This window comes from Oryzias latipes, chromosome 2 (genome assembly GCF_053564925.1).
Source record: "Oryzias latipes strain Hd-rR chromosome 2, Olatipes_Hd-rR_3.1".
Classification (NCBI taxonomy): domain Eukaryota; kingdom Metazoa; phylum Chordata; class Actinopteri; order Beloniformes; family Adrianichthyidae; genus Oryzias; species Oryzias latipes.
The window spans coordinates 25,703,847-25,730,344 of NC_136238.1; the positions used below are offsets into that span (position 1 = coordinate 25,703,847).

The following is a 26,498-nucleotide window of genomic DNA, read 5'->3' on the forward strand; positions in this document are numbered from 1 at the left end:
AAAAAGATCTGGACATAAACTGTTCATTCTGTCATTCCTCACCAGAAACTGTGCCTCATCTTATTTGGTTTTGCTATTTCACTCAACTATTTTGGAAAGATGTGATACATTTTATAAGAACTCATCTATGTGAAGATTATAGATTATTTTACGAGCATATTATTTTTGGATATTTTACACAAGGAAGACTTAATGCAGAAAAAATATATGTAGTTAATTTACTTATAATTATGGCTAAATACTTTATACACAAATGTAAATATGCCAACAAAAAAACCGTGTTTTATGTTTTTCAGAAAGAAATGGTTTTGTATGTGAACAGTATTAAATCTTCCACTAACAAAAAAGCTGTCAGAACAGTTGAAACATGGTCTCTCCTGAAACTTTAACAGATTCCTTTGCCTTATTATTTTTGTTTTCTTTTTGCATAACCTGTTTTACATGGTTATCATTATGTTTTGTTCATTCTCATGGCGAACGTGAAGATTGTATTTTGCACACAGTGGAGTTTTGTGTTTGGTATTTTGTATGTGCAAGATATTGTTAATAAAGTTTATTTAAAAAAAAAAACGAACCGGCAAGAAGGAGCCACAGGGGTCCTGCAGCCATCGGAACCTTAACAAATATTTCATCTCCACCTCGCCGTTGCCTTTTTTAAGAAATGACAGCTGGTTTTCCCACATTTATATGTAGTTATGGATCGAAAACAAGAGGAATTTGTTTTAATGTAAATGCGTGTTCCGGCGTCTACAGGAAGTGTCGCCCATAATTCACGCAAAGGCTCATGGTGGCTAGGAATAAGGTGGATACGGATTTTCTGTTTCGGTGGCGCTTCTATTACCATTATTGGTATTTGAGACATTCCTTTGTGTCTCTAGAGATGCAGACAGATTTGTGACCACTTGAGGTGAAGATAAAATATTTCTTAAGGTTCCGATGGCCTTCTTATTGTTTCATGTTAGCGTCTGTTCAAAATGGGAGGTGGCGGCCTCTTGTCCAATCAGAGCACGAGAAATCATCTGCCTTCCGTTTCATGCAAAGTGCCTTCCTTTTCATTCAAAGTGCCTTCCTTTTCATGCAAAGTCACTTCCGTTTCATGCATACTCCTCTCTCACACACACATATAAACTCTTCCTCACACATTCATATATACTTGTCTTTCACATACATACATTCTTTTTTAAGAGTGACAATGAGAGTGAGAATGTATGTATGTGTAAAGTAATATATATGCATGCGAGAGAGAGAATATATGGATGTGCAAGTGAGAATATATGAATGCGTAAGAGAATATATATGCATGCGAGAGAGAGAATATATGGATGTGCAAGTGAGAATATATGTATGCGAAAGAGAGTATATATGACTGTGAGAGCAAGAATGTATGAATGTGAGAGAGAGAATATATGGATGCGTAAGAGAATATATGTATGCGAAAGAGAGTATATATGACTGTGAGAGCAAGAATGTATGAATGTGAATGGTTCAGAATAAATAATGTCTTATACGGCCCCTCATACTGTGTCGCTCACATGTGTCACAGTGAGTCTTGCTGACAGCGGCTTTGCAAATACTTTGGCCAAGGCTCGCAAAGTTGTAGGTCATTTTAAGCACAGCCCAGCAAATGCTACGGAGCTTCAAGCACAACAAGTCAGCCTGGGAAAGAAGCAAGAGCCACTGATCCAGGATGTTCCAACACGTTGGAATTCGACGCTGGAAATGGTCAAGCCCGTGAGCAGAAATAAAGAGGCTGTCATCGCAGCCCTGGACAATCAGCAGCACAAACTCATTTTGCCGACCGCAGCAGAGTGGGATAAACTGCAGAGGCTGGAGACTCTTCTGGAAGCATGCAGGTAAATCAGTCTGTAACTTATCAAATAACATTGCTTTGATTATTTTCTGGAATTAATGAAACCAAGTCAAATATCAATAACATGTATACATGTCTGTATGTAGTGTCAATTTCGTCAGGCGAGACGAAATATGTTCGTCAACGACCTATTTTTATGACAAAACGAGACAATGGCAAGACTGCTCCACTGTCCAAAAACACTCACTAAGAGTAAATTAACATGAATTTGACGAAAAAAGACGAGACGGAAATGTTTTGCATCAAATAAAATCTCTCTAATTTTTGTCTGCTTTTTTATCAGCTGTTACACCTTTAAAATATTCAGAACGAATTCGGATCCCACTTAAAACGAGGACATTTGGGAAAAGACTAAGACTAAATTAAAAATAGGTGGCGAAATTAACACTATATGTATGTAAAAATAATAATAATAATAATAATAATAACTTGTTGATAACCACTGTTTTACTACTACTACTAATAATAATAATACACTGTCTCTGTGTGCATGTGCATAGGTATGTAACTGAGCTTCTGGGTGGAGAGGCCTATGTCTCCTGTTCTGTGGTACTCCCTTCTCTCTGCCACTTGCGTCTCAAGATGGAAGCCTGTGATGAGGACCCTGCATATGTGGTGAGATTCAAGACCAAGTTCAAGGAGGACCTAGCATCCCGTCAGGAACAGCTCAACAATGCATGGCTCCAGATTGCTACAGTTTTGGATCCTCGTTTTAAAGACTTGAAATGCCTGCCCAAGAAAGACAGGGAAGCAGTGTGGACCACACTTGAAGGGATGCTGCAACAAGAATCACCCAGAAAGTCTTCACAGACACATGATGATGGGCCACCCAGGAAGAAAATAAGCCTTCTGCAAATGGGCTCAGATTCAGAGTCAGACGAGGACGAGGTCCAACCTGCCATACAGACGTACTGAGCAGAGCCCACCATTAAATTGGAGGACTGCCCCTTGAGGTGGTGGGCATCTCATTCAGGAGCCCATGAGAAGCTGGCCACACTAGCTCACAAATATCTGGCCACTCCTGCAACCACTGTTCCCTGTGAACGGCTTTTCTCAGTTGCAGGTCACATTGTGAACAAAAAAAGGTCTGCTTTACTCTCAGAAAACGTAAAAAAGTTAGTTTGCCTCAGCAACTGGCTGAAAGATAAGGCGGCTCAGTAGATTTGAAAGGTGATGTCAAAGAGGAAGCAATGGGACATTCCAAAACAACGTTATGGTGTGTAGTCTGTTTCAGCTTGATTTAAACCACAATTATTTGGCTGTGTTAATAAACATAATATGAAAATTATGTATCTGTGTCCTATTATTTATCTTTTGGTATGCATTTCAGGAAAAAAAAATAGTTAGGATTTAGGATTCAGGTGTAATTGCAAAAAGTGATTAATCCTGATTAATCCACTGAAAATTCTGATTAATTTGATTAAAAATTTTAATCATTTGACAGCCCTAATATATATATATATATATATATATATATATATATATATATATATATATATATATATATATATATATATATATATAAACCCCTGCATGGGATGTACCACCGGACCATAACTGAAGTGGGTGATATCAAGAAGTCCTACCAATGGCTAGAGAGGGCTGGCCTACAGGACAGCACTGAGGCACTCATCCTGGCAGCCCAGGAACAAGCTCTGAGCACCAGAGCAATAGAGGCTCAGATCTACCACACCAGACAAGACCCAAGGTGTAGGCTGTGCAAAGAGGCCCCTGAAACAATCCAGCACATAACTGCAGGGTGTAAGATGCTGGCAGGGAAAACATACATGGAGCGCCACAATCAAGTGGCTGGAATAATATACAGGAACATGTGTGCAGAATATGAACTGGAAACCCCAAGGTCAAAATGGGAAACACCTCCGAAGGTCGTAGAGAATGAGAGGGCAAAGATCCTGTGGGATTTCCAGATACAGACTGATAGGATGGTAATTGCGAACCAACCAGACATTGTAGTGGTGGATAAAGAACAGAGGAAAGCCGTTGTGGTGGATGTGGCAGTGCCAAGCGATGGGAACATCAGGAAGAAGGAATATGAGAAACTGGAGAAATACCAGGGACTCAGAGAAGAACTGGAGAAAGCCTGGAAAGTGAAGGTGACAGTGGTGCCTGTGGTAATTGGAGCACTCGGGGCAGTAACCCCCAAGCTGGAGGAGTGGCTACAACAGATACCTGGAAAGACCTCAGACCTCTCAGTCCAGAAAAGCGCAGTGCTAGGAACAGCTAAGATACTGCGCAGGACCCTCAAGCTCCCAGGCCTCTGGTAGAGGACCCGAGCTTGAGTGAGAAACCACCCACGAAAGGGTGATAGGGGCAAGTTTTTATATATATATATATATATATATATATATATATATATATATATATATATATATATATATATATATATATATATATATATATATATATATATATATATATATATATATATACACACACATACACACATATATATATATATATATATATATATATACACACACACACATATACATTAAGGGTGTAACGATACGCTAAAATCTCATTTCGGTTTGACACAGAGTCTCTTAGGGCTCGGTTCGATACGTTTCGGTTCGGTGCGGCCGTTAAATCTGCCTGATATGAACTGCTATTTTTTGAGCTATTATATTATTGTTATTTATTGTGTGTTTTGCTGAACTGAATATTTCACCATTTATCCAACAGCAGCTACAATAGCTTATAAAATACACACAAGAAAAGTTTTGTCCTACAGAGAATATTTATTTTACAGACATGGATAGAACACTCCTATTGTTTATAAATTATTCATATGTACTGTAAACAAATTAATGTATATTACAGATGTGTTCAGCACACATTTAACTCTCAGTAACTATTTCTGGGATATTTCCAACTTCAAATTCTGGTGCTTAATCAGTATTACTAAATGTTGTCTGTAAAAATGATCATAAAAAATAAAATAAATTATTTTACTTACATTTTAACCACTTACTCCAATGTTATTTATAAAAAACAAACATTAAAAACGTGTTTGGCCTTACTTTTTGAGGCCATGTGTTGATCCTTCTCCACAAAAAGCTCTATGATCTGGTGGAAAGGTTTTCCTTATTTTCCTCTAGTTTATTTGAGTTTCTCCTCTCAATAGAGAAAGACAATCTTAGTCTGTTTCTACGGCAGCAGTGTAGATACAAAGCAGGTGTAATCTCACATCTGCCCCCTGCTTTTCATGTGGGCGTACAGCAGCATTATGACCGCACGTCTCTTAACATTGAGCCCCATAGTCAGACATTAGCCACAGCGCTCCAGAGCCTCACCCAGAGTTTCCGCTCCATCTGTGATCGCGAGACACTCAAATTCAGCGATTTTAACCTAAAAAACTTTGAATAACTGTGCTACGCTAACTGAACGCGCGCTCACACACACACACACACTCTTACGCTGCACATGGCTACCCCCCCCCCCCAATCCTCCTACAGGCGCGCAGGTGCAGAAACCATTGAGGGTCTCTGCGGAATACCAAGAGCAACATTAGTTCCGCCTCGGGGCAAAGTTAATACATTTAGGGGAGAAAAATAAACAAACTGAAAAACTGAAACGGTACAAAAGGTACAAAACGGTACATGTATATAGTAGGGGTGTGTATTGGCAAGAGTTTGGCGATAAGTATCCCGATAGGCTTCCCGCGATACGATATCAAGGGAAGCATATCCTGAAATTTCACCAAAACATATTTTCTTTTTTCTTTAAATATGACTTTAAATAAAACTACCCAAATTTTAATGTCTTCCACTGTAATAAAAGTCAAATTCAGTTTATTTAATGATCATAATGTTAAGCACTGCAACTGTATCTCATATATAAGTTGCGTTTGCAAAAGCAAATTCATAGTGCTTTTATTTTGATAAGATAAAATATAGAAAGGGAATAGTCAACATTGTCTGATTTCCACAACAAAATATATTTCATTGTAAGAAAAACAAAGAATAAATGTGCCTTGATCAATACATTTCTATTAGGGAAATAAAATGCTGTTTATTTTCAATATTGCTTAATGTAGCTTCTCCAAACGGTTCATGAGCCTGAATGGTGCTTTAAATTTTTCTTTTTTAACTTGTCCTGTCCAACAGCTGGGCAGGCAGATGAGAGCTGAGGGCCTCTTGTGTTGGACATATTTTACTTTAACAATAGGGGTTATTAATCTTCAGACAAACCAAAGGTATGTCTGAATAAACCCCTTTTGTAATTGAGGCCAAACTTTATTAATTTCAACCATGTTTGAAAATTTTGGGTGTTGGACCGGACGGAAAAGGAAAGAAGGGAAGAAAAAGGGAGGGATGTTAGAGAGAGGGGGGGGTAGGAGAGTGATAATGGGAGGGGAGGGGGGATGAGACCATGAAGCAGCATAAAGCAACAAGTTTACTGGTTGTTTATCATTACGGTAAGGTTCAAATGTAGTACAAAAGGGCGGGGCCTGTCCACACACACACTCAAATGTTATCAACACACCTGTTAGCTGCAAAAATGTCCACATGTCGACATGTACACAAAACAGATAGTGTTCACACGCATACTTATGCCTTAAAACCAACTAGTGTGAAATATTTCAGTCATTCAATCATGCAAACTGTTAATGCAAAGGTGAGCTAACACCTGTGCTCAGGTGAGTGTTTATGTTCTTCTAAAATGGATGGTGGAACGTGAAAAGAAGGACGGAGAGTGCCCAGCCATCCCCACCCCAAGACCCCCGCCGCAGCAGCGGCAGCCAGAATCCCCCCAACGCCACACGGGAACAGGCAGGGAACAACCGCCCCCCGGGCGACCAAGACCGCCACCCAGGCCAGGGCCAGCAGGACCGCCGCGAGGCCCCCAGAGCCAGAGAGCAGGGAGGCACGGAGGGGAAGAGAGCGCCGCCCCAGCCCAACCAGGAGAGCAGCCCCCCTCAACATTGTCTGATTTCCACAACAAAATATATTTCATTGTAAGAAAAACAAAGAATAAATGTGCCTTGATCAATACATTTCTATTAGGGAAATAAAATGCTGTTTAATTTGAATATTGCTTAATGTAGCTTCTCCAAACGGTTCAGGAGCCTGAATGGTGCTTTAAAAATAAAGGGTGGGGGACACACACTGATTCTTTCCAGAAACAATAAAGTGTGATGATGAGGCAGCATGACAGAACGAAGGAAAGTTGCTTTAATTTGAAAAAGAAGGTGCTTTGTTTACATATCAGTCTGCTCTGCCTCTGCTGCACCATTGCAGCCACGCTTCTCACACACTGAAGTAAACTAACTCTCCTCGCCACGATGTCAGCCTTTTTCCAGAGCGTTGTACACATCTCTCTGATCCATCAGGTCCCTAAACTAAAATCTATAGCTGGGAGTTTCTTCAGAACTTTAGCCCGCTTTGCCGATAGCATTTTAGCCAATGCTAAGCGCATTAGCCTATTAGCCGCTGCCATGCTTCACTCATATTTATCTGAGTCGCTAAAAGCACCACAATCCTTGTTTTTATATGTTGCTGACTGCAACATGGCTCAGAGTTTCTGTTTGGTATCCATTTCAAGTAAAAATGAAGTAGTTCATGTCTCATAACAACAAAACAAGCTGCCTCTGGCTGCAGTTTTCCTGTTGTCTTGTATTCCGGTATTTTGACAGTACTCTTATCGATACTTTATGAGGACGAAAAATAAATACATTAAGAAAAGTGTTTCATTTCAGCATTTTTCAACAACATTGTTTTTTTATCAAAACATTTTACTTTATGAGAAAGTTCCAGACAGACAGAACATTGATTTAATTATTTAGAGTAATTATTTTTATTCTTTATAAGCGTGATATTTCCTTTGATCTTTTGTTCTTTTTCCACAACCTTGAATAAACTTTTCTGTCTGTCAGACACCCAGAGTTAAGTTAAGTGATGGAAACAAATTTGCTTTGATACAGACTCCTTTCTGTTTCTTTATTTTTCTTTAAATCCAGTAAAACCAATAAATTATATTGTGTTAAGGATAAAGAATATAATTAGTGGTTAGTTTTATGAAGCAGCTGTTAGTTTGTTGCGGGTCTGGAACCATAAACGGTGAGTCTGTGGCCCGCCTTTCTACCTGTTCGTTGAAAGGTAGAAAGCTCACGTCTGCCCCCTGCCTTTTATGTGCAGCGTGTTCACAGACAGCGCAACATGCGGTCATCGTAGCAGCAAGGTGACAGGACGCAAACTTCATTAATTTTACACGGAAATAGGTGTTCTTAGTCTATAGGGGAATAAAGGATGTTTTTCAGGGGGCGCTCACGTGTCCCCTACGAGATCACCAGTAGCCGCGGTTACATGGGCAGAATATCTTGATCGGATCAATGGTCGGGTTAAAATTCACCCGTGCACATGGGCACAGAAAACCTTTTTCCGATTAGAACAAACGTTCCCATGGCTCACGCTTTCGTTCGGAATGAATAATCTGGGCATGCGCACTGCGCAGTAGTGTAAAATCACCCGGATGCGGAACTAGATCCCGTTGTAAACAAACCGCTGCCACAGAGAGCCAGCACGTGCTGCAGCTCCGTAATACGAGACGACCTTTCAAACGTGCTTTTATTAATGTCATGAATATTATGAAGCGCCTGTTCGCTCATCGTTATATTTAATCTGTGTGGTCAGTGCTGTTTTGTGAATGAAACAGCTGGAAGAAGGCTGAGGACAGGCTAACACGGGCTAACAACGTTAGCCTTGATGGACACGAGAATCCAGGACCGTGCGACAAACGCAGCAATCTGCATATTAGCGCACATAAATGTCTGGAAATAACAGCAGCCTTTATTTTGTCGGGACACAACTGGAAACACAAATCCACGTGAAACCCCGCGACATTTATTTCTGCTCTGATTTCTGCTCTGAAAAGTTCACACAGACCGCCCCAAAGCCACTCTGAGCTAGCGGCCGGAGCTCAGTCTGTTCGAACACGGTTCCTCCTGAGTCCTGCAGCCGCTAACCCAGAGCGGCGGCGCGGCTCGCAGTCTGGATTCTCCCACACATAACAAAACGCACACGTAACAAAGCATCCTCCCCCCTCGGACACAAAATTATTAATCCAGCTCCTCTGTTCACTCGGGTGCCAGTGGACCGAGTGAGCGTCGGGGGGTACGAAGCGCCCCTTCCCCGCATTCACTTCGTAAGGAGTGTAAGAGAGGGGAGAGCGGAGCGGCGCTTTTCACGGGGCGTCAGCAGAGCTGGACGGTCCTGTATGAGCTTTCTCACAGCCAAACACCGTCTATGCGTGACGTAAACCAGAGCAGTAGTGACACACGATCGGAATGACCGTTTACATGCTCCACGATCGGATAAACGATCGGTATAACCCACCTATCTCAATCGGAAAGAAATTCTGATCCGAATGAGTCTGATCGGGGCAGAGTTTTCCGAACGGGGCGTTTACATGACACATTTTCTTTCCGATCAGACGTTCATTCCGATTACTTTTGCCCATGTAAACGCGGCTACTGTCTGTGTGTGTGCTGCCTTGCCTTTTGTGTGTGCGGGAGGCGCATACTGTCTGTACCGTCCCCCGTGCACACAAATAGCCAGACAGACCTCTCCTTTTCAGCGAAAACAGCGAAGTTAACATCATCATTAATTAAAGGAAAATTGACTGACTTGATGAGTTAAAAATGGCAGATAATGTGTATATTTTGTGGGACACAAAAAAAGCGACTCCTCCAGTACAGATAGCAGAACCGTTCAGGTCAGATCAGCGGTGTGTGTGTGTGTATATATATATATACACACACATACATATACACCCACACACACACACATATATATGCACACGCGCACACCCACACACACACTCCTGTACTGTCCCCCTTTCCCACTCCCCTCCGGGGGTGCTTCCAGATTACAGTTGGCTCATCCGTGCTCCTGTACCTGACTAAGAACCTCGTCTTTTTTTTAACTTGTCCTGTCCAACAGCTAAGCAAACAGATGAGAGCTGAAAGCCTTTTGTGTTGGACATGTTTTACTTTTACAACAGGGGTAATGAATCTTATGATACAACAGATGTATATTTAAAAAAAAACTTTTGTAATTTCAGCTAAACTTTATTCATGTTAATAATATTTGCAAATATTTTTTGTTGGACCAGACGGAAAAGTAAAAGGAAGAAAGAAGAGAAGGGGGGGCAGAGGGGAAGGGTAGAGGGCTGATTGTAGTAGCGAGGGTAAGATCATGAAGCATTAAAAAGCAACAAGTTGCTGGAGCTTTAGAATTACAACTGACAGATGCATGAAAAATCTAAAATGGGCGGGGCCTGTCGACACAATGTTCAATGTTCAACGTTACAAACACACCTGTTGGCTCCAAAAGTGTTCACACACAAACAAGTCTACATGGACATACTACCACTTAAATTCACACATGCATATTAATACATGTTAAACATTTCATTCAGTCACGCAAACTATTTGTGCAAAGGTGAGATAGCACCTGTGCTCGAGTGAGTGTTTATGTTCTTCTGGGGTGGATGATGGAATGCAAAAAGAGGGAGAGAACCCAGCTGCCCCCCCACCAAGGCCCCCACCGCAGCAGCAGCGGCAGCCGGGACCTCCCAACACCCGCACAGTACTGCAGATAGAGAAAGACCACCTGCCAGGCAACCACATTTGTCACCCTACAGCAGCCCCCAACGCCAGAGAGCAGAGGGGCGCAAGCCTCAGTAGAGAGTGCAAACCTCAGCCCGACCAATAGAGCACTCTCCCCACCACACCCAGCCAGCCCAACGGGCAGCCCCAGACAGGCGGCCCCCCTTTTCAACTGGAAGGGACAGGAGAGACTCTTTCAGGACATGCTGTTGATGGACTGCATGTTTGGAGAGCTTGAAGCTCAAGATAGAACCGTTGTTGAAGTGAACATACCGATAGTGTGGAGATGAAGATCAGAGTCACACTGACCTGCTGACATGTGAGAGCTGTCCACACTTTGGACATGACTTCTGTCCCTCCTCTTCCTCTGATCTCTGTTCTGTGGGTCTGTCTCTTCATCTGTAGTTGATGTTGATTTTTCATGTTGGTTTCCTTCTTCATCCTGACTATCAGTTACATTAAAGCTCTGCTGATTGTTTGGATCTGCTTCACTGTTCTCATCTTCCTCATAAGTAGGAATCTCCATCAAGGTATCAGTCTCCTGCTTCAGATATAGCTGATCTTCATCCTGACTGATGCAGAGTTCCCCTGGTTCCTCTTTAATCTGTTGAGGTTCTGGTTTTTCCTGTTCTTCTTTAATCTGTGGTGCTTGTGGTTCCTCTTCAGTCACATAGTGCTGGGGGAGAACTGCAAGGACAAAACCACAGAAAGAATCCCTTTATACTTTAAAAGGACTTTACATCGGTGTGAACTCAATCAACTTCACATCAATGCCACCAAAACCAAGGAGATGGTGGTGAACTTCTGGAGAAAGGCTTCACAGTCTCCACCAGTGGTAATCCAGGGACTGGACATCAAGAGGGTGTTTGTGTAAAGGTACCTGGGTGTTAACATCAATAACAAACTGGACTGGTCAGACAACACAAGGGTCCTGCACAAAGGGTCAGGCGTAATTACGCTAACTCATATCCGGTCTTTTGGAACCGACATACCCGAGTAAGCAAGTTCAGGCGGATTTCAGCCAGAGTTCCGGCTTAAAGTCAGGCTAGTTTAAACATGCTTCCTGGAATACCCTCCTGGACTGTCCCCTGGACTCAGTGTATGCATGACTACATTTACATAGAATTTACAATTTGAGTTAATTTAACTTGGGCTAGGACGCTTCTATTCGTGGAGGAACGTGAATGTTTAAAAACCACCGACAAGACTTAAGTTGCTAATTTGAATGTATCTACAATTTACAGTGAATACAAAATATATAAAAAAAAGAGTTTAGTCCAGAGGATGTTTTCTGTCTTGTCTTTATAGTTCTTAAGGCATTAGGATAGGTCCTATGAAAGAGGTTTTTTCTTGTCATTTTTTGGGAGGGAAAGAAAGAAGCACTCCAGCTGTTTTGTTGGATGACAAGGGGGATAGAAAGATCCTACCTTTTTACCAAATAGAATTCATTTAAGCTGGTGCACGGGCCAGCTGCTTCAATCATGGCTGCACTCACCAGTTCACTTTTTGCTCAACCGTGCTGATTCAAAACCTGGCTTCAGCTAATAAATGGCAATCTGCAGCAGGGGTACACAGCTCAGCTCTCCAATGAATGCACACCTGTTGGTGCGTTGACATGCCTTGAAAAATGAAAGCCACGTCACCCTAGGTCTTGCGGTATTTACACAAGGGAAGGGAACCTGCAAATTTAAAGTGACAGTCCTGAATTTTTATAAGGAGCGACAGCATAGAATGTCATTTAAAGGGATAGCGCAGAATTTCATTTGGGTTACACTTAGCTGTCCAGCATCCGGGACAACCCCTGTCAACCTCTGTTCGAGACGGAGAGGACCATGAGTAGCTCGCCGCAGACTACTGCACCCCCCGTGCAAAAAGGAATGTTACCAGAGGTCCTTCGTCCCTTCGTTTTTTTGACAGTTATTGATAGACATAATAACTATCAGAAATCCAGGATTTCAGGGAAAGCGGGTGGTTTAAGTGAAAAACGTCTGAAATAGATTATGTCTTTCAATCAGACATTATTAAAAACCAGTTGTTTCTTTTATGGAGATTAACCTATGGAATTACATATCTGCCATAAAAAGAAAGGGCGTAAAGACAACTAAGCGGGCGTATTTAGGAACTGAGTGAGTGAACTTTACAACCGCGCTGGCGCAATCCTAACTGAGGAGGAACACGGGAATAGGGCAGCTGCAATTCGGTTTAACTAGATCTTCACAGTTTTGGACTTCCTGCTTTAATAACTCCTCTGATCAACGTTCAAATGTGTCAGCAAGTATCTCACTCATTTTGTATTAACACAGAGAGTGAACTACAAAAGCATTTTTAAATAAAAAAGATCGTTTTTATTGCCTTTTAATCAGAATTGTTCGTTTCAAACTGTGAATGCAAACAGAGCAGCGAGTCGGCTGCAAAGGGACCGTCAACAAAGTGCAACCTCTGTGAAACACATTCTGTAAAAATCAGTACTAAACTTTTAAAAAGCGATTACATGTCTATATTTATAAGAACTGGTAATGAATACTCATCAACATAGTCATGCTACATTATTATTATTATACTAAATTTTGTTTGAAAGTCAACCTCTATTTTATTGCTTATAGTTTTTAAAATTTAATAGAGATGTATCATAACATAAATGCTCAATAGCTCTGAAGATACTAAAGCTTCTGTCACCAAACATCCTGTACTGACTTATCATGACCTTATTGTCCTACTGCAACAAAGATTATGTCATAATTCAAGTTGTTTATCGTTAGGAATTTTTCATATATAAATATTGATCAGATTTGGTCAAAAATGCTCAATAGCGTTGAAGATGCTGTAGTTACTGACACAAAACTTCCTGTACTTCCTGACTAATCATGACCTTATTTTCCTACTACAAAAAATACTATGTAAAAGAATTCTAGCATCTTCAGAGCTATTGAGGATTTTTGACCAAATCGGATCCATTTGTAAATATGAAAAATTCCTATAAATAAACAAAGTGAACTATTGACATTCTTTATTTTAGTATGACAATAAGGTCATGTCAAGTTACTGATAACTTTAGTCATGATTCATATCCATTAAAATTTGAAAAAGTATATGGAACAAGATAAAATTAAGATGGAATTTCCTACAAAATATGTATTGTAACAAAAATATGCTTTATAATAATTTTATGAATTTTTTGTGAGATTATTGATTTTTACACTGTGGTGTTTCACAGTTCACAGAGGTTGCACTTTGTTGACGCTCCCTTGACAGCCGCTGCTGTATGTCTGCATTCACAGCTGAAAGCGAACAATTCTGATTAAAGGGCAAAAAAAATCTATTTTCTTCAGAAATGCATTTGTGGTTCACTCTCTGTGTTAATATAAAAGTATTGAGATACTTGCTGACATATTTGAACGTTGATCAGAGGAGTTATTGAAGCAGGAAGTCCGAATCTGTCGAACCGCTGCTGCCAGAGAATTTAAAATAATGAATCTATGGTTCACAAGTGAGGATGCTGGCAAACCAACTCCGACAAGACAAGAAGACGCAGCAGCAGCTGAGTTTCCGCAGAAAAGGAAAGGCCTGTGTTGGAAGAACGACTCGAGGCTCAGCGCTGCTACTTCCAGCAGATGACAGTGAAAGCTGTCCATCATCCGCTCCTTTAACTGAGACGCAGCACCCGGGGAGTTACGCCACACTGTGGGACTGCAGGACTTAAACTTGGCCGGAGGTGTCTGTTTTCACTGTTCTTAGGAGCCGCATAGCAGAGACGGACTCTGATGATAAGGAAAGGGAATAACTTGAGTTATTCTGGATTAATGGTCCTGTTTTTATTCATATTTATGCACAAAAAGTTCAGTTTAAAGGTTTAGCTTTAGTGTGATCAGTATTGTTCACCCCCTGTGTGACTAAGTTTGATCCCCCTGTAATAGGAGTTTATGAACTTCATGCATTTTTGTGTAAAATAAAGGATAGAGAACACAAAAGGATGTTGTAAAATTGTTTGTGTGTGTGTGTGTTGGGGGAAGTGTTACTCACGCAGGGAGTAAGTTAGTGCAGAACCGCCACTGCTTAAAACACAATAAGATGTTAGCAGGGCTCCAGACAGAATTTGAGAGTGTGCGACTGGATGTAAAATTCAGTTGCACACTCTCAAATTTTGGTCGCAGAATGTGCTACCAGTAAATTTTGTCCCTCCGTATTTTTTATACATTAAACGTGGAAGGAGCACGTCAATGCTCCATGAAATGATCAATAAAATGATAAATGAGACACGAGCGCACATGCATGCAGACAGACACACAAACTTGCGCGAATACTCATGAGACTGTAGCACACGCGAACACACACTCGCGTGTCATTGAGTGATGCCAGAGGCGGCCAATGCGTGATAGAGGAATAGGGAAAGTCACTGTAAGTGGCTAAAATGCGTGGAGGGGGCGGGGCCTAGAGATAATCGAGTACGCGTAAACATCTGTGGGAAGGAAACGGAGACAAATATCATCACAACCTGATATGTGTGCCTGAGCTATGAGCAAGCGAACTATTGATTTGTTCTGACTATTGATTTGTTCCGACCTGCAGCTAGTGTACCAGTGCCAGAGTGTACAGCAGGGGTATCAAACTCGCGAAGCAAACCATGGTTCTCATCATGCACGGCTGTTACGGCAGCACACTGCTCCCGTTTTGTAATGTATGTAGCCTTTTTTTTTAATCAGTTGGTATTTTAAATTATTATAATTGATCCCTGAACTACAAAAAACCCATCAGGACACATGTCCCATAATGCATTGTTTTGTAGTCTGTAGGGCAGCTTTCAGTCAGTGCAGTACTATATTTCCAGCTGCGTTCGCTCAGGTTGGGGTCTTGCTTCCGCCCCTTTCTGGTGATATTTTTGTTTTGATTGACAGGTGATGTTGGAGCAAAAACAGAAATATGTCTCACACCAGGTGATCTGTGCAGCGTTGCGTCCATCTGGGTGATCTCAAACATGCTTATTGTGCATCTTGGCTGCAGTGGCGGTTCTACCCTGAATTACTCCCCGGGCGAGACCCTCCCCAGGCCCCCCCCCCCCCCCCCCCCCCCCCCCCCCCCCCCCCCCCCCTAGTCACAACAGAACTTTGTTTGTCTTTGTCAACTGACATGTTATATTGTCATTGAAATTAAGAAGTGGATACAAAAGATGTCAGAATTCTGAACAGCATTATAATAGTTATCAGAACACAAAAAATAAAAGACCATAAGCATGGCAAAAATACAGTTAGCTAAGAAATATTAAATCAATATAAAATAAATAATATAAAATAAATATTTTAAAAACATTTATGAATTGGAAATTTAAATTGTCATGTTCTATATCGATCTCTACTTCAGAGAAGAAAAATTAGCTCATGTTTTCCGTCTTCAATCCTTTGATTGGAAAATTTTTAGTTATGACCTGTTCAATTATGTTTTGTCCCCATAGATTTGCAGTAAATGGTAAATATTCATTTTTAAAACTACCTACAGATTTATGGAAATTCTATTGGCTAAAAATATAATCCCACATTTGTAAAACAAATAAAAAATAAACTTCATATGCAGGCTCAAAATTAACCCCTAAATCCCCAGTTAAATGTCAAAAAAACATTGGGAAAACGTTTAGGCTGCCACAAACGATTATTAAATTTAAGACCAATCTCAAATTATTTGCCCCATTAGCATCTTATGGCAGCAGCAGCATGCTGTGTAACCATCACAGCTTTTTTAACATTATGAACTAGTATACAACAGCAAAACCCAACAAAACCTTTGTGTTACAGCAGAGCAGACAGACACATGAATCATAACTAATGTTACAAGCTAAGGCAGAGCAAATTTTTAAGAATAAAATCTAAAAAAAAAAAAAAATGACGCTATTTGCAACATTTGGGCCTACTTCAGTGTTGGTCATCGACCAAAATAAAAGTTTTCATCGGCAACGTTGTTGTAGGGCAGGTAGCATTAGAATTTAGAAAAGACATGCATCAAGCTGTGAGGACTTACCCTTTTCTTTATCTCTTTTCTCCTCTTCTTCTTTTCTTTTCTTTCTAAATTGGGCACCAGATGGCTTTGACCTTTTTTTCTCCATATTTTAGATGTTTTTGGCGTTTGTTTGGCATAAATGTCCTCACGTCACGAAGAAGACATCAAGTCCGTCGACTGAACCAACTGTCACCTTAGTGACAGTATTGTTTTGTGTTGCCATTTTTTCATTTGGGCATTTAACACAAAATTAACCCAAAAAAAGCAGAATATATTTTCTATACCTTTTATTAAAGTGTAGGTTATAGAATGTCACCTTATGACTGACTTATAAAAAGGTTTTATGAAGTAGATTCAAACCCCCGCCCTTGTCCCCACCTAGCCACTTAATTTGGAAGCGTCCCACAATTGAACTGATTCCCCGCAGCCCCCCCCCCCCCCCCCCCCTTTCTTCACACATTTCCAGCAGGAGCGCGTGCAGCTATAGCCAGGGGCGCTGATTCGCTACAAGACGGCGCAGTCGCAGTTTTTACTTTTATTTTTTTCATCAAGCCCGCGACCGTCGCCTCCCCTGAAAGATGAGCCCGCCAGCGCCACCGCCAGCGCCACCGCCAGCGCCACCGCGTTTGCGCATGCGCAAACGCGGTGGCGTGCTCCCCCCGCGCCCCCTCCCTTCTTCTTCACACACATTTGTGTCTACTTCTCAAAGACAGGAGAGCGCAGCTGCGGGGCGAGGGCGGCGGCGCGGCCAGGTTCAGGCTGTTACAAACTCACAAACTGTGACATAAGTAAACCAATAGTGGTGCATATAATATTTTACAAGGGCTGAACCGCCGGTGCCGCCCCCCTTCAGTTTTCCGCCCCAGGCCACCGCCCGGACGGCCCGTGCCTAGAACCGCTACTGCTTGGCTGCACCTGTGTGGTGTCGCCAACATGAATTTCCATCCCCTAATGTTTACATACATTTACATACAAAACCTTTTTTTATTCTAAATGTATGGTATTTTGTTTACTATTTGTACTGTCATGACAGCGATGGTGCTGTCAGTTTACCTTGTTGTCGCATCTTCAAAAGTGCAAAATAAAATGTGACACTGAATTTGAAACAGCACATTGAAATTTCTGCATCTATTAATAAAGTATTTATTTGTAATACAGTGGAAATTAGTAGATTTGGTTAGCATTTTGATTTACGGTATGCGCCCCTAAATTTTCTGGTTGTGCCCCTAAAATTTTCAGTTGGGGGCCACTGTGCTCCTAGTGAAAAAAGTTAGTCTGGAGCCCTGGTAAGGACTGTTACTTTAAACGCTTTAACACAAATGGCTTGAAAAAGACATAAAAACACGAATGGTGGTTCGTTCGTAGAAGTTGCTTGTGGTCTGTCGGTCGGTTGTCAGATTACTTTTGGGCTCGAAAACTGTCCCACTATCTGGCAACACTGCTCCCTCGTTTTAGCGGTGAAACTAAAACAGCAGCACCATTGGAGCTATAATCCAGCCACAGTTTGGATCCAGATAGCAGCTCAGACGAGGAAAACAAAGACGTTCATGGATCTATTTCTGCAGCAGTGAACGTACCAACTATGTGTAGCTGCAGCTGCGGGTTCCAGCTGCTATCCAGCAGTCTGCGCTGACGACAGAGCTCCTCCTCGTTCTGGACGATGGTTCCTTCAGCAGCAGAAAGTTGTTCTCTGACAGAACCTTCCTGAGGTTCTGAAGACATGGTTCCTGCTCCGATCTTCAGCTCCAACTCCCACAAACACCGCCGTCCTCTTCGCTGCAGCTCCGATCGATCATCTGCTAGTCTCACAATCACAGAAAAAAAGGTCCAAACAGAAACTTTTCTCCTGGTTGGAGATTTTCCTGAAAGTTCCTGTGATCCTGCAGGAGTCAGTTCTGCTCAGCCTGCAGACCAAACAGAAAAGACTCTGGAAGCTTCCACATGTGAAACTTCAAGACAAAGAATCCAAACAACAACATCTGATTGGTTGACTTTTGGAGGGAAAGCTGCAACAGTCTTCTGTGATTGGTTCAGCCGTCCCTGCCCCCACTAGTCCACTGCACAGGGGGCAACATTCCAGGGGGGGTTGGTAATCTCCTCCTTCTATTGTTTCTGCCCCACTGGCTCTTTCAAAATAAAGGCTTGTTGTAGCAGAAACCTGAATGGAACATCAGAATGGACTCAAACTGCTGCTGGTTTCAAAGCCTCGTTCTCAACTTCCAGCTGAACTCTTCATGAGTTTGAGCGTCTGTGACAAACTCTACAGTTGAACAACAGCAGTGAAAATCTCCATGGATGTCAACTGGGAGAGAATCAACATGAGATTTCCAAGAGTTTCTGCAGGAACTCATCACAAAGTCAGGAGCTGCAAGGCCTGATGGGAGATCTGGGATCCTATTGTGACATGAAGGAAACTCCTTCAAACAGGAAAGATTTCCTCTGACACGATCACTTTGATGTTAACATGAAGATGGATCCCAGTGATTCAGCTGAAAAACATCCCATAATACTGTTCTAGATGGTTCTAGAGTGGTGTGGAGATTTCCTGTTTCTCCAGAAACTAGAAGTCAAACCTGAAAGCAGAAGCTGCAAACTGAGTCTGAGGCAGATTTTCCAGCAGCACATCCTCCTCATCTGCTGCTGAGATGGAATGATGAAGCTCAGCTGAGGAACAGCAGGTTTCCTCTCACATGTTCCTGCTGCAGAAAACACTGTTTCATATCAACTCATCCACATCATGAAGGATCAACATGTTTGACTGAATTTACATGAAAAGAAAAGACGTCAAAGAAATCTGTCCATACGGGAAAGACTGAATGAATCCAAGTTTTTACCAGATAGATGGAACTTTGATGAAGAACATCAAGAAATCACCAATAAATGCTGATCTGGAACATTCTGTCTGGGAGTCTGACTGACACTTTGACACTTTCTACGTTCTGCTTTGATCCGGGTTTGAACCTGCTTTACTGCCACCACAACACATCCAATCCCAGCCCAGAACCTGAAGCTGGTTCTGAACATGAAGCCGGTCTTCAGGGACAGCAGGACTGATGAGTTAGTGATCTTCTCAGATGGACTTCAGACCCCTTAGAGCTGAAACTCTCACTTTTCTCTAGGAATCAGCTTCTTGTTGACGACACACTGCTGCAGTCAGGGGAACACACAAGAAACACACACACAAAGACACACAAAGGGGGAGGAGCTTAGCTCAGGCACTGAAGTCATGGTTGAACTCTTCTGGGACTGATTTTAGACACAGAAAGCGCTCGTGTTGTAATCAATAAGATGATTGGTCAGCTTTAGCATCAATGGAAACATCACATGGTCTTTCATTAAAGTCCATTTAGATCATAGTTACAGAAATAAGAACTGATCAGAAGTCATGAATCAATGGAGATTCAGAAACATTCAGAATATTTCACTAGTCTGATTGGAATCACTCTATTCAATAGAAACCAGCAAGAAAATAGAGATTTTCTCTCATGACCTCATTATTCATGTGAATTTATCAGCTGTAACCCATAATTCAGACAAATGGAGCCAGTAATTCCAGAATAATCCTCACATAGATGTTGTGTGTGGAGCCGTTTTCCTTTAGATGATCCAGCTCTTGGTCCACTGAACCTCCAACCTTCTTCCATTTGTTCAGCTGCTGGACAGAACAAAGAAAAACAACCAGATGTTTTTGCTGAGTCAGGAAAATGCCTGTTGGAGCTCCAACATGATTGTTGACGGTGTTCCTCCTCTTTCTGCTCCGCTGACGTCCTCATTTTCAGTTTCCTGATCAGACAAACTAAACTCTTTTCCAGGTTTGAATCCTCATCAGAAGAAGAAACTTCCACCTTTGTGCCACATGCTCAGAGAATCCTGTTGCAGTTCTTCAAATGACCACAGGGGGGACCACAGGGGAAATCCCACCATGATGATCATCCTTGAGGAATTTCAAAATAAAAGACTTACAAACACCACAATCACTGCTGGATGATAAATACATTTACTCTTTATTTTCTGTCAATAAATAATATTCAATGAATCCTTGATTGTAAATGATGGATCTAAAGTTGAAATGAAGTCAAAGTGCTGACTCAGCACAGATCAACGGAGACACAGATGATTTCCTGGAATGAAGAAAACATCAAACATCATGATGTGATCTGGAACTGAGCTGTTCTTCAGAAGATCCTCCCAAACATGGAAACTGTTGCTGCAACACGTGAAGGTTTGGTTCTATTGCTAGTGAGATCTGATGGATCAGAACCAGACTTCTGTCAGCTGGAACTGGGGCTTCTTCCAGACCATGACATGTTGTTCAATAAAGTTCATTCCAAAGCGTGACTGATTCATGAAGTGGTTCCTTGAGCCGTGAGTTTTGCCAGCAGCAGGAATCCCTGAGAGTTAGGAGACAGTTTGTGGAGAGAGTTTGTAGATTTAGGAGAAACCAACGTTTGAAATGAAACCAAAGTGTCCTAAACCAAAGTCACTGAGCACATCTCAATGTTCCACAAACAGTCATTTTCCACAGTGGACCGTCACCACACACTTTACAAGACAGTTTTTCACAACTTTATGACAACAAATCCTGAAATTGTTCCATTCAAGGAAACATTGACTAATATTTGTATTGATGCTGTTTTCCATCTGTGTTTTCAAACCTGCATCAAGAATTAGCTCATGTTTATTGATTCACTTTCTGTGGAAGTTTGGCTTCTCTGATGAACCACCAGAGGGCGACAGAGAACTGTTGATATTATTAACACAACAGTCAAAGAAATCAACATTTAGCACAAAGTGAACAAACTTAGGTCACGTGCTAACGTTCTGATTCTGTTGGAAAAGCCTTTTGTTTAGATTTCTTCAGAATTTTGGCTCAAAAAGACCAATGACAAATGAAACTTTAATAAAGTTGCTTTATAATGAGGAAATGAAATGTTATTTATGATTGAATTATCAAATGGAGACTCAGCTTCAGGTGATAAAAAAGGTTGGTGCTATTTCCAGTTTTAGAAAGAACATGCCTTCTGCACAGTTTGCAGTGAACGTTACTCATTTATGTCAGTTAATGAACTGAAATACCTCCACACAGGAGACATTTAATTTTTGACAACATAGTTTTTAGCAGCCAAATTATAACACTAAAAACTTTTTCAAACATTTTCCTGATTTATTTAAAGAAAACAGCATCAAAGTAATTTCTTGGTCTGAACACGTCTTTATTGTCGTCTAACTGTAAACTCCAATTCAAACATGCTGACAAAACAAGGACAGATTTCCTAGAGATTTCCTAATTCTGCTTCCATGTGATCACATGAAAACAGTCCAATGTTTTGGATTCTTCTTCTTCTATATCATTGACATTAAAGCTGCAGCTCTGTCACGAGGAAACAACATGTGACAGGTCCCAGTTTTTGGTGGAACACCGTCTCTGTGATGCTACAGACGCTGCTAAAACACAGTGGATTTCATTCTGTTCTATGTAGAAAAGACTGTTTGATTCATGTCTGATGAATTCATCTTGGAGGATTTATCCTCCACGTCTAGAAGTCCGCTCCGTGAAAATCCTGTCCGACTTTAAAGCGGTCCGTGTTTCCATGGTGACAGAGGGAACAGCTGGTTAGCATCTTTCTAACTTGACTGAACTGAGGGTTGGGGCTTCCAGCACAGAACCAACCTGAGAGCAAATGAACATTCAAATCCTCCACAAGCTAAACCCCATCAGTGTTGGATTGCTGCTGACAGACAGACTTCATTGATGGCATCTTCCGTTCTGGACCTGACGTTTAGCACACCATAGCTGGATTCCAGAGCGCTTTATCAAAGCGCCTTAAGCCCGTTTGGACTCTGGCGCTCCACGCGCTGGATGAATAGTGGCGTTTGGAGGAAGTGCGGCTGCGCAGTCCGTCACTGAACACCGTCACTGCCTGGACCTCTTTCTGGGTCCTAGTGCCCTAAAGGTTCCAGCTCCTGGTTCCACAAGACAAAAGTCCATTCTAGAGGCCACTCTGACGTCATCATCATCAAAGACAGCGTTACCTAGCAACCATACCAAGACCATAGCAGCTATAGAGGGAAACACAACAAACCATCAACGGCGGTTAAAGCAGTCAGACGTTTTTTCTGCAGCTCAGCAAAAATCTCTGCTTTAGGTTTTGGGGAGAAAAACAAAGGAAAACACACGGAGAAGGATTCTGCAAAGGAAATCCCAAGTTCTATTGGTAAGTCAGCGTCCTGGAAACATGCTTTGTTGGTTCTGAAGTGGCATGAATGCAGACTTAGATTGGTTTGTTTCCTTGGATTCTTCAGATGGATTCAAGCTGTAAATGTTGTCAGCATAAAGCAAGTTTGGACTAAACTAAAGCAGAAAGTGGCTTTGAAGATGGTCAGGAGAAATGAGGGCTTTTTTCAGGAATTCTTGGAAGAGGAGGACTTCTCCAAACAACCAGAATCTAGGAGGAGGTTTTTTCAGCATTGAGATCAGGATTTAGCATGAGCTTCAATCCCATTTTTGTTCAATCCAAATGTTTACCGTCATATTCAGGAGTTCAACTCTGAAAGCCACCATGACATCATAGACATTAAAGACCCTGTTACCTAGCAACCAAACACAACAAACTGGAGACTATTCAAACTGGACATTTTGGGGCAACAATTCTTTTCTAACTCGAGTTTTGATGAAAAATCCAAATGATGGAAACAGATTGTGTAAAGGAAATGAGGATATATTGGTGAGTCACAGTCCTGGAAACATGAGTTGTGCTCTGATGAAGACGCCTGATCCAAATGTGGATTTTTGAAATGTTCTTCATGAGATTCAAACTGATTGAAGCTTTGAATTAAAGGTGTCAACACATTTCTGCATTGGATTCATTCTGTTTCAGTGTCTAAGGTTGGTTTTGTGGCAGAAACCAAGTTTTTGTTGAACAGTAGCGTTTGAAAAAGCAGAAAGTGGCTTTGAAGATGGTCAGGAGAACTTCTTTGAAGAGGAGGACTTCTCCAAACAACCACAACCTTAGAGGAAGTTTTCTGAGCATTCATAGAATGCTTTTACAATGACTCATCATTTTCCACTAGAAGCTAATGAGTTTTTCCAAATGCATGCTGGATATTCTTAGTTCTAGCTTGGAAAGCACTTTGTGGGATTTCCCTGGAAAACCTGCTTTATCAATCATTTTGGTCTCTTTTTCTTCTTCTAAGTTCCAGCTTGGTGAGTATGCAGGTCGCCATGGCAACCAGTGTCCAGGTCAAAGCGAGGACCACGGCCATCCAGTCTCCAGGCTTTTGGATTCATTTGGATTTGATAAACATTTGTTTCCCACATTTTAATAGTAGAATTCAACACGGGACATTTAGTGGATTGTAAGAATAGGAACAAAAACAGCAACAACAAAATAATCCTCCTCCCCTTAAAACATGCATTTGACTCTGAACAAGTCTAAAACAAATCCAAGCAAAGACCAGCGCTGGGGCTCCTCCGAAGGTCCAGACACAGAGAGGCCCAGAGTGACCCCCATTTCTCCTTTTTGCTCTCTCCAGTGGCTGACTCCGCCCCTTAGGACGTCCCCCTGTGTGGATCAGTGGTCAGTGGGTTGGAACCTGCTGCAAATGCAGGCTCTGGTTCTAACTGCTGGATCAGAAGTGGAATGTGAGCTGTAGTGGTGTGTCTGCAGCTGGATGTGGAACACATGAGGGAGGGGTCAAAGGTCAATCTTTCTTCCAAACAAATGTTGTCAGTCTATTCTCCAACAATGCTCCAACATCTTCAAAGGTTTTTGGTCCCAAATCCAGAGTGGAGCTGGTAGGACGTGATCATTTCAGCCTCAGATTTGGGATCTGTCATCTCTCTGCCACCGTGACACCGAGTGATGAGTTCATGCTCCAAAGCGGCCCGATCGCTGGCTTTAGGGACTATTCCAAAAGCTTTCAATGATGGCGGGGAATGAACATTAGGAACAGATGACGGCTTGAAATGTCTGCTGTTGGTTTCTGATCCAGACAGAAATTCAATCAAATGTCTGTGAATCCATGATTTCCTTAGAATCTTTGACTCTAGATTCAGATCCATCTGGTTCAAAGGATGAAACTGCAGCTAAAAGTCTTTCAAAAGTCCAAATCCTCAAAGATGAAACAGAAAGTTCCTAGAAAGTCAAATGAAAAACAATCAGATTGTCTTAGATAAACCCGTTTGGAAGTTAAAGCATAGAAACAAAGAAAGTTCCAAAAGCTAAAAGCCTGAAATCAAGAAAAGTCCAAAGAAAAACAGAAATCCCACATTTGGATCAGTAAAGACATGAATTCTCCAGAAACATCCAGAAACAGCTCTGAGCAGCAGCCATGAAGGGACTGAGAACAGACGGACATCAAAGCAGAATCCAAGCAGCACCTTCATCCTGATGAAGCTCCGCCCACTGACCTTCAGCAGTCATCTCCAGGCTCCGCCCCCAGTCTGTGACGGCTGGATGATGCTGTCCTCCACCTGCAGCTGGACCTGGATGTTCTCTCAGACCATGTGGCCTCATGGATCAGAAGGTTGAGGGTTCAAGTCCCTTCATGGTTGAAGTCAGACAGAAAGTGAAGAAGAGGGAACATTCAGAGCAGTTTCTGTGCTGTTTGCTTCCTCATGAGTCACGTCTAGATCAGGTCTGGATCCCAGTCAGAAAGTGATCAGGAAATCTGCAGATCAAACCTTCATTTACTGAAATGGAAAACATCAACTGACTTTCTACAGATTCTACTTCCATTCATCAAACTCCAACAGGAAGAACATTTACAATCAATCAAATCTGTTGATTTCCTGACAAACGTTGTTTTCTCTTCCTGTTTGAATGTTTGATTGTTTTCAAACATGAAGAGAGTTTTTTTTCCTGTTTTTAGCTTGAAATTTCTGTTGAAATGTAAAGGTTCATTCAGAATTCCCCAGTGGCCTCATGTTGGAGGAGGGGCTTCATGAAATGCTGCTGGGGGTGGAGCTTAAACACACACCGCTTCCTGGAACCCAAACTCAGGCTAAGTGGAGGAACAGTTGGGATTTCTGGTGTTTGTAAAGATCTGGAATGGTTTCCTCCCACAAAAAGGCCTTTTTCTAGTTTCCTGCAGATGAATTCTTTTCCTGCTGGGAGTTCTCATCTGGGTTTGCAGATTCTTAGTTGGAGGAAAACTTGGAGCAAATTCTTCCCAGAAAAAGGATTTTCTCTGGAGTGAATTGACATGAACAGAGTGAGTTTGGACTGAAAGCAGCAACAGGGAGGAGATGTTAGAGCTTCATCAGAAAACAGCTTTCTGGAGGAGTTGGAAGACGTCAACAGTCACAGTGATGGTGAGGAGGAGGAGCTAAGACTTCCAAAGTCAGAGCTAAAGATGGAGGAGCAGCAGGAGGAGGTTCTTCACTGAAGGAGAGCACAAGTCCAGCTTGTCAGTGCTTTGCTGATTGGCTAGTTGGATGTGTTCTTTGATGAGCTTTTCAATCTGACGTCTGCTTGGAGGACTGTTTTCATCCTTTTGGATGATTCCACTATTTGAACCAGACCTGGAACTAGAAGAGACTCAATGAGAACAGAAAGACAAGAAAGGATCCAAACCAAACTCTTCTTCTGTCTGACTTCAACCATGAAGGGACTTGAACCCTCAACCTTCTGATCCATGAGACTACCGGAGCATCACTAGGAGGACAGTTGGACTCCCCTCTGGAAAAAGAAGGCTTGAGCATGTTGACGTGAAAAACTCCACATTTCTTCTCTTTGTCATGAGTTGGGATCCTAAAATTGGTGTCATTCATTTTCTTTTCCACCTCATATGGAGCAGAAAACTGTGCCTGTAGGCTGGAAGCAGGCAAAGGCAACAACAGCAACACTTCCTCACCTGCACCTATTGTTGTGTGTGTGTTGATCCACAAACACATGCTGTGAAGAGGAACCTGCAGTGAAGGCAGCCATGTTGGAGCCTCACACATGTTCTCATTAGGATCAAATGAACCAGTGTGTTTGAGACTGAAAGAAAGACTGAAGGACAAAGAAATAT

The 26,498-nt window shown here is 41.8% G+C and overlaps 2 protein-coding genes across 3 annotated transcripts in view; both read right to left on the reverse strand.

Moving 5' to 3' along the window:
* LOC144986838 (uncharacterized) overlaps nucleotides 1-19,021 on the reverse strand; it is a 32,730-nt gene extending 13,709 nt beyond the window's left edge. Inside the window, exons 1-2 of one of the 2 annotated variants that reach the window (XM_078935205.1) lie at nucleotides 18,062-19,021; nucleotides 10,809-11,186 (exon numbers count right to left, since the gene is read on the reverse strand). In XM_078935205.1, coding sequence (XP_078791331.1) covers nucleotides 10,809-11,186; nucleotides 18,062-18,206 — 523 coding nt within the window. In that variant the 5' untranslated portion in view covers nucleotides 18,207-19,021. The remainder of the gene's footprint in view (nucleotides 1-10,808; nucleotides 11,187-18,061) is intronic. The other variant, XM_078935216.1, reaches the window with a different exon arrangement.
* The window catches only part of LOC144987890 (uncharacterized), a 461,750-nt gene that overhangs the window by 202,795 nt on the left and 232,457 nt on the right, over nucleotides 1-26,498 (reverse strand). The gene's annotated exons all lie outside the window — the stretch shown is intronic.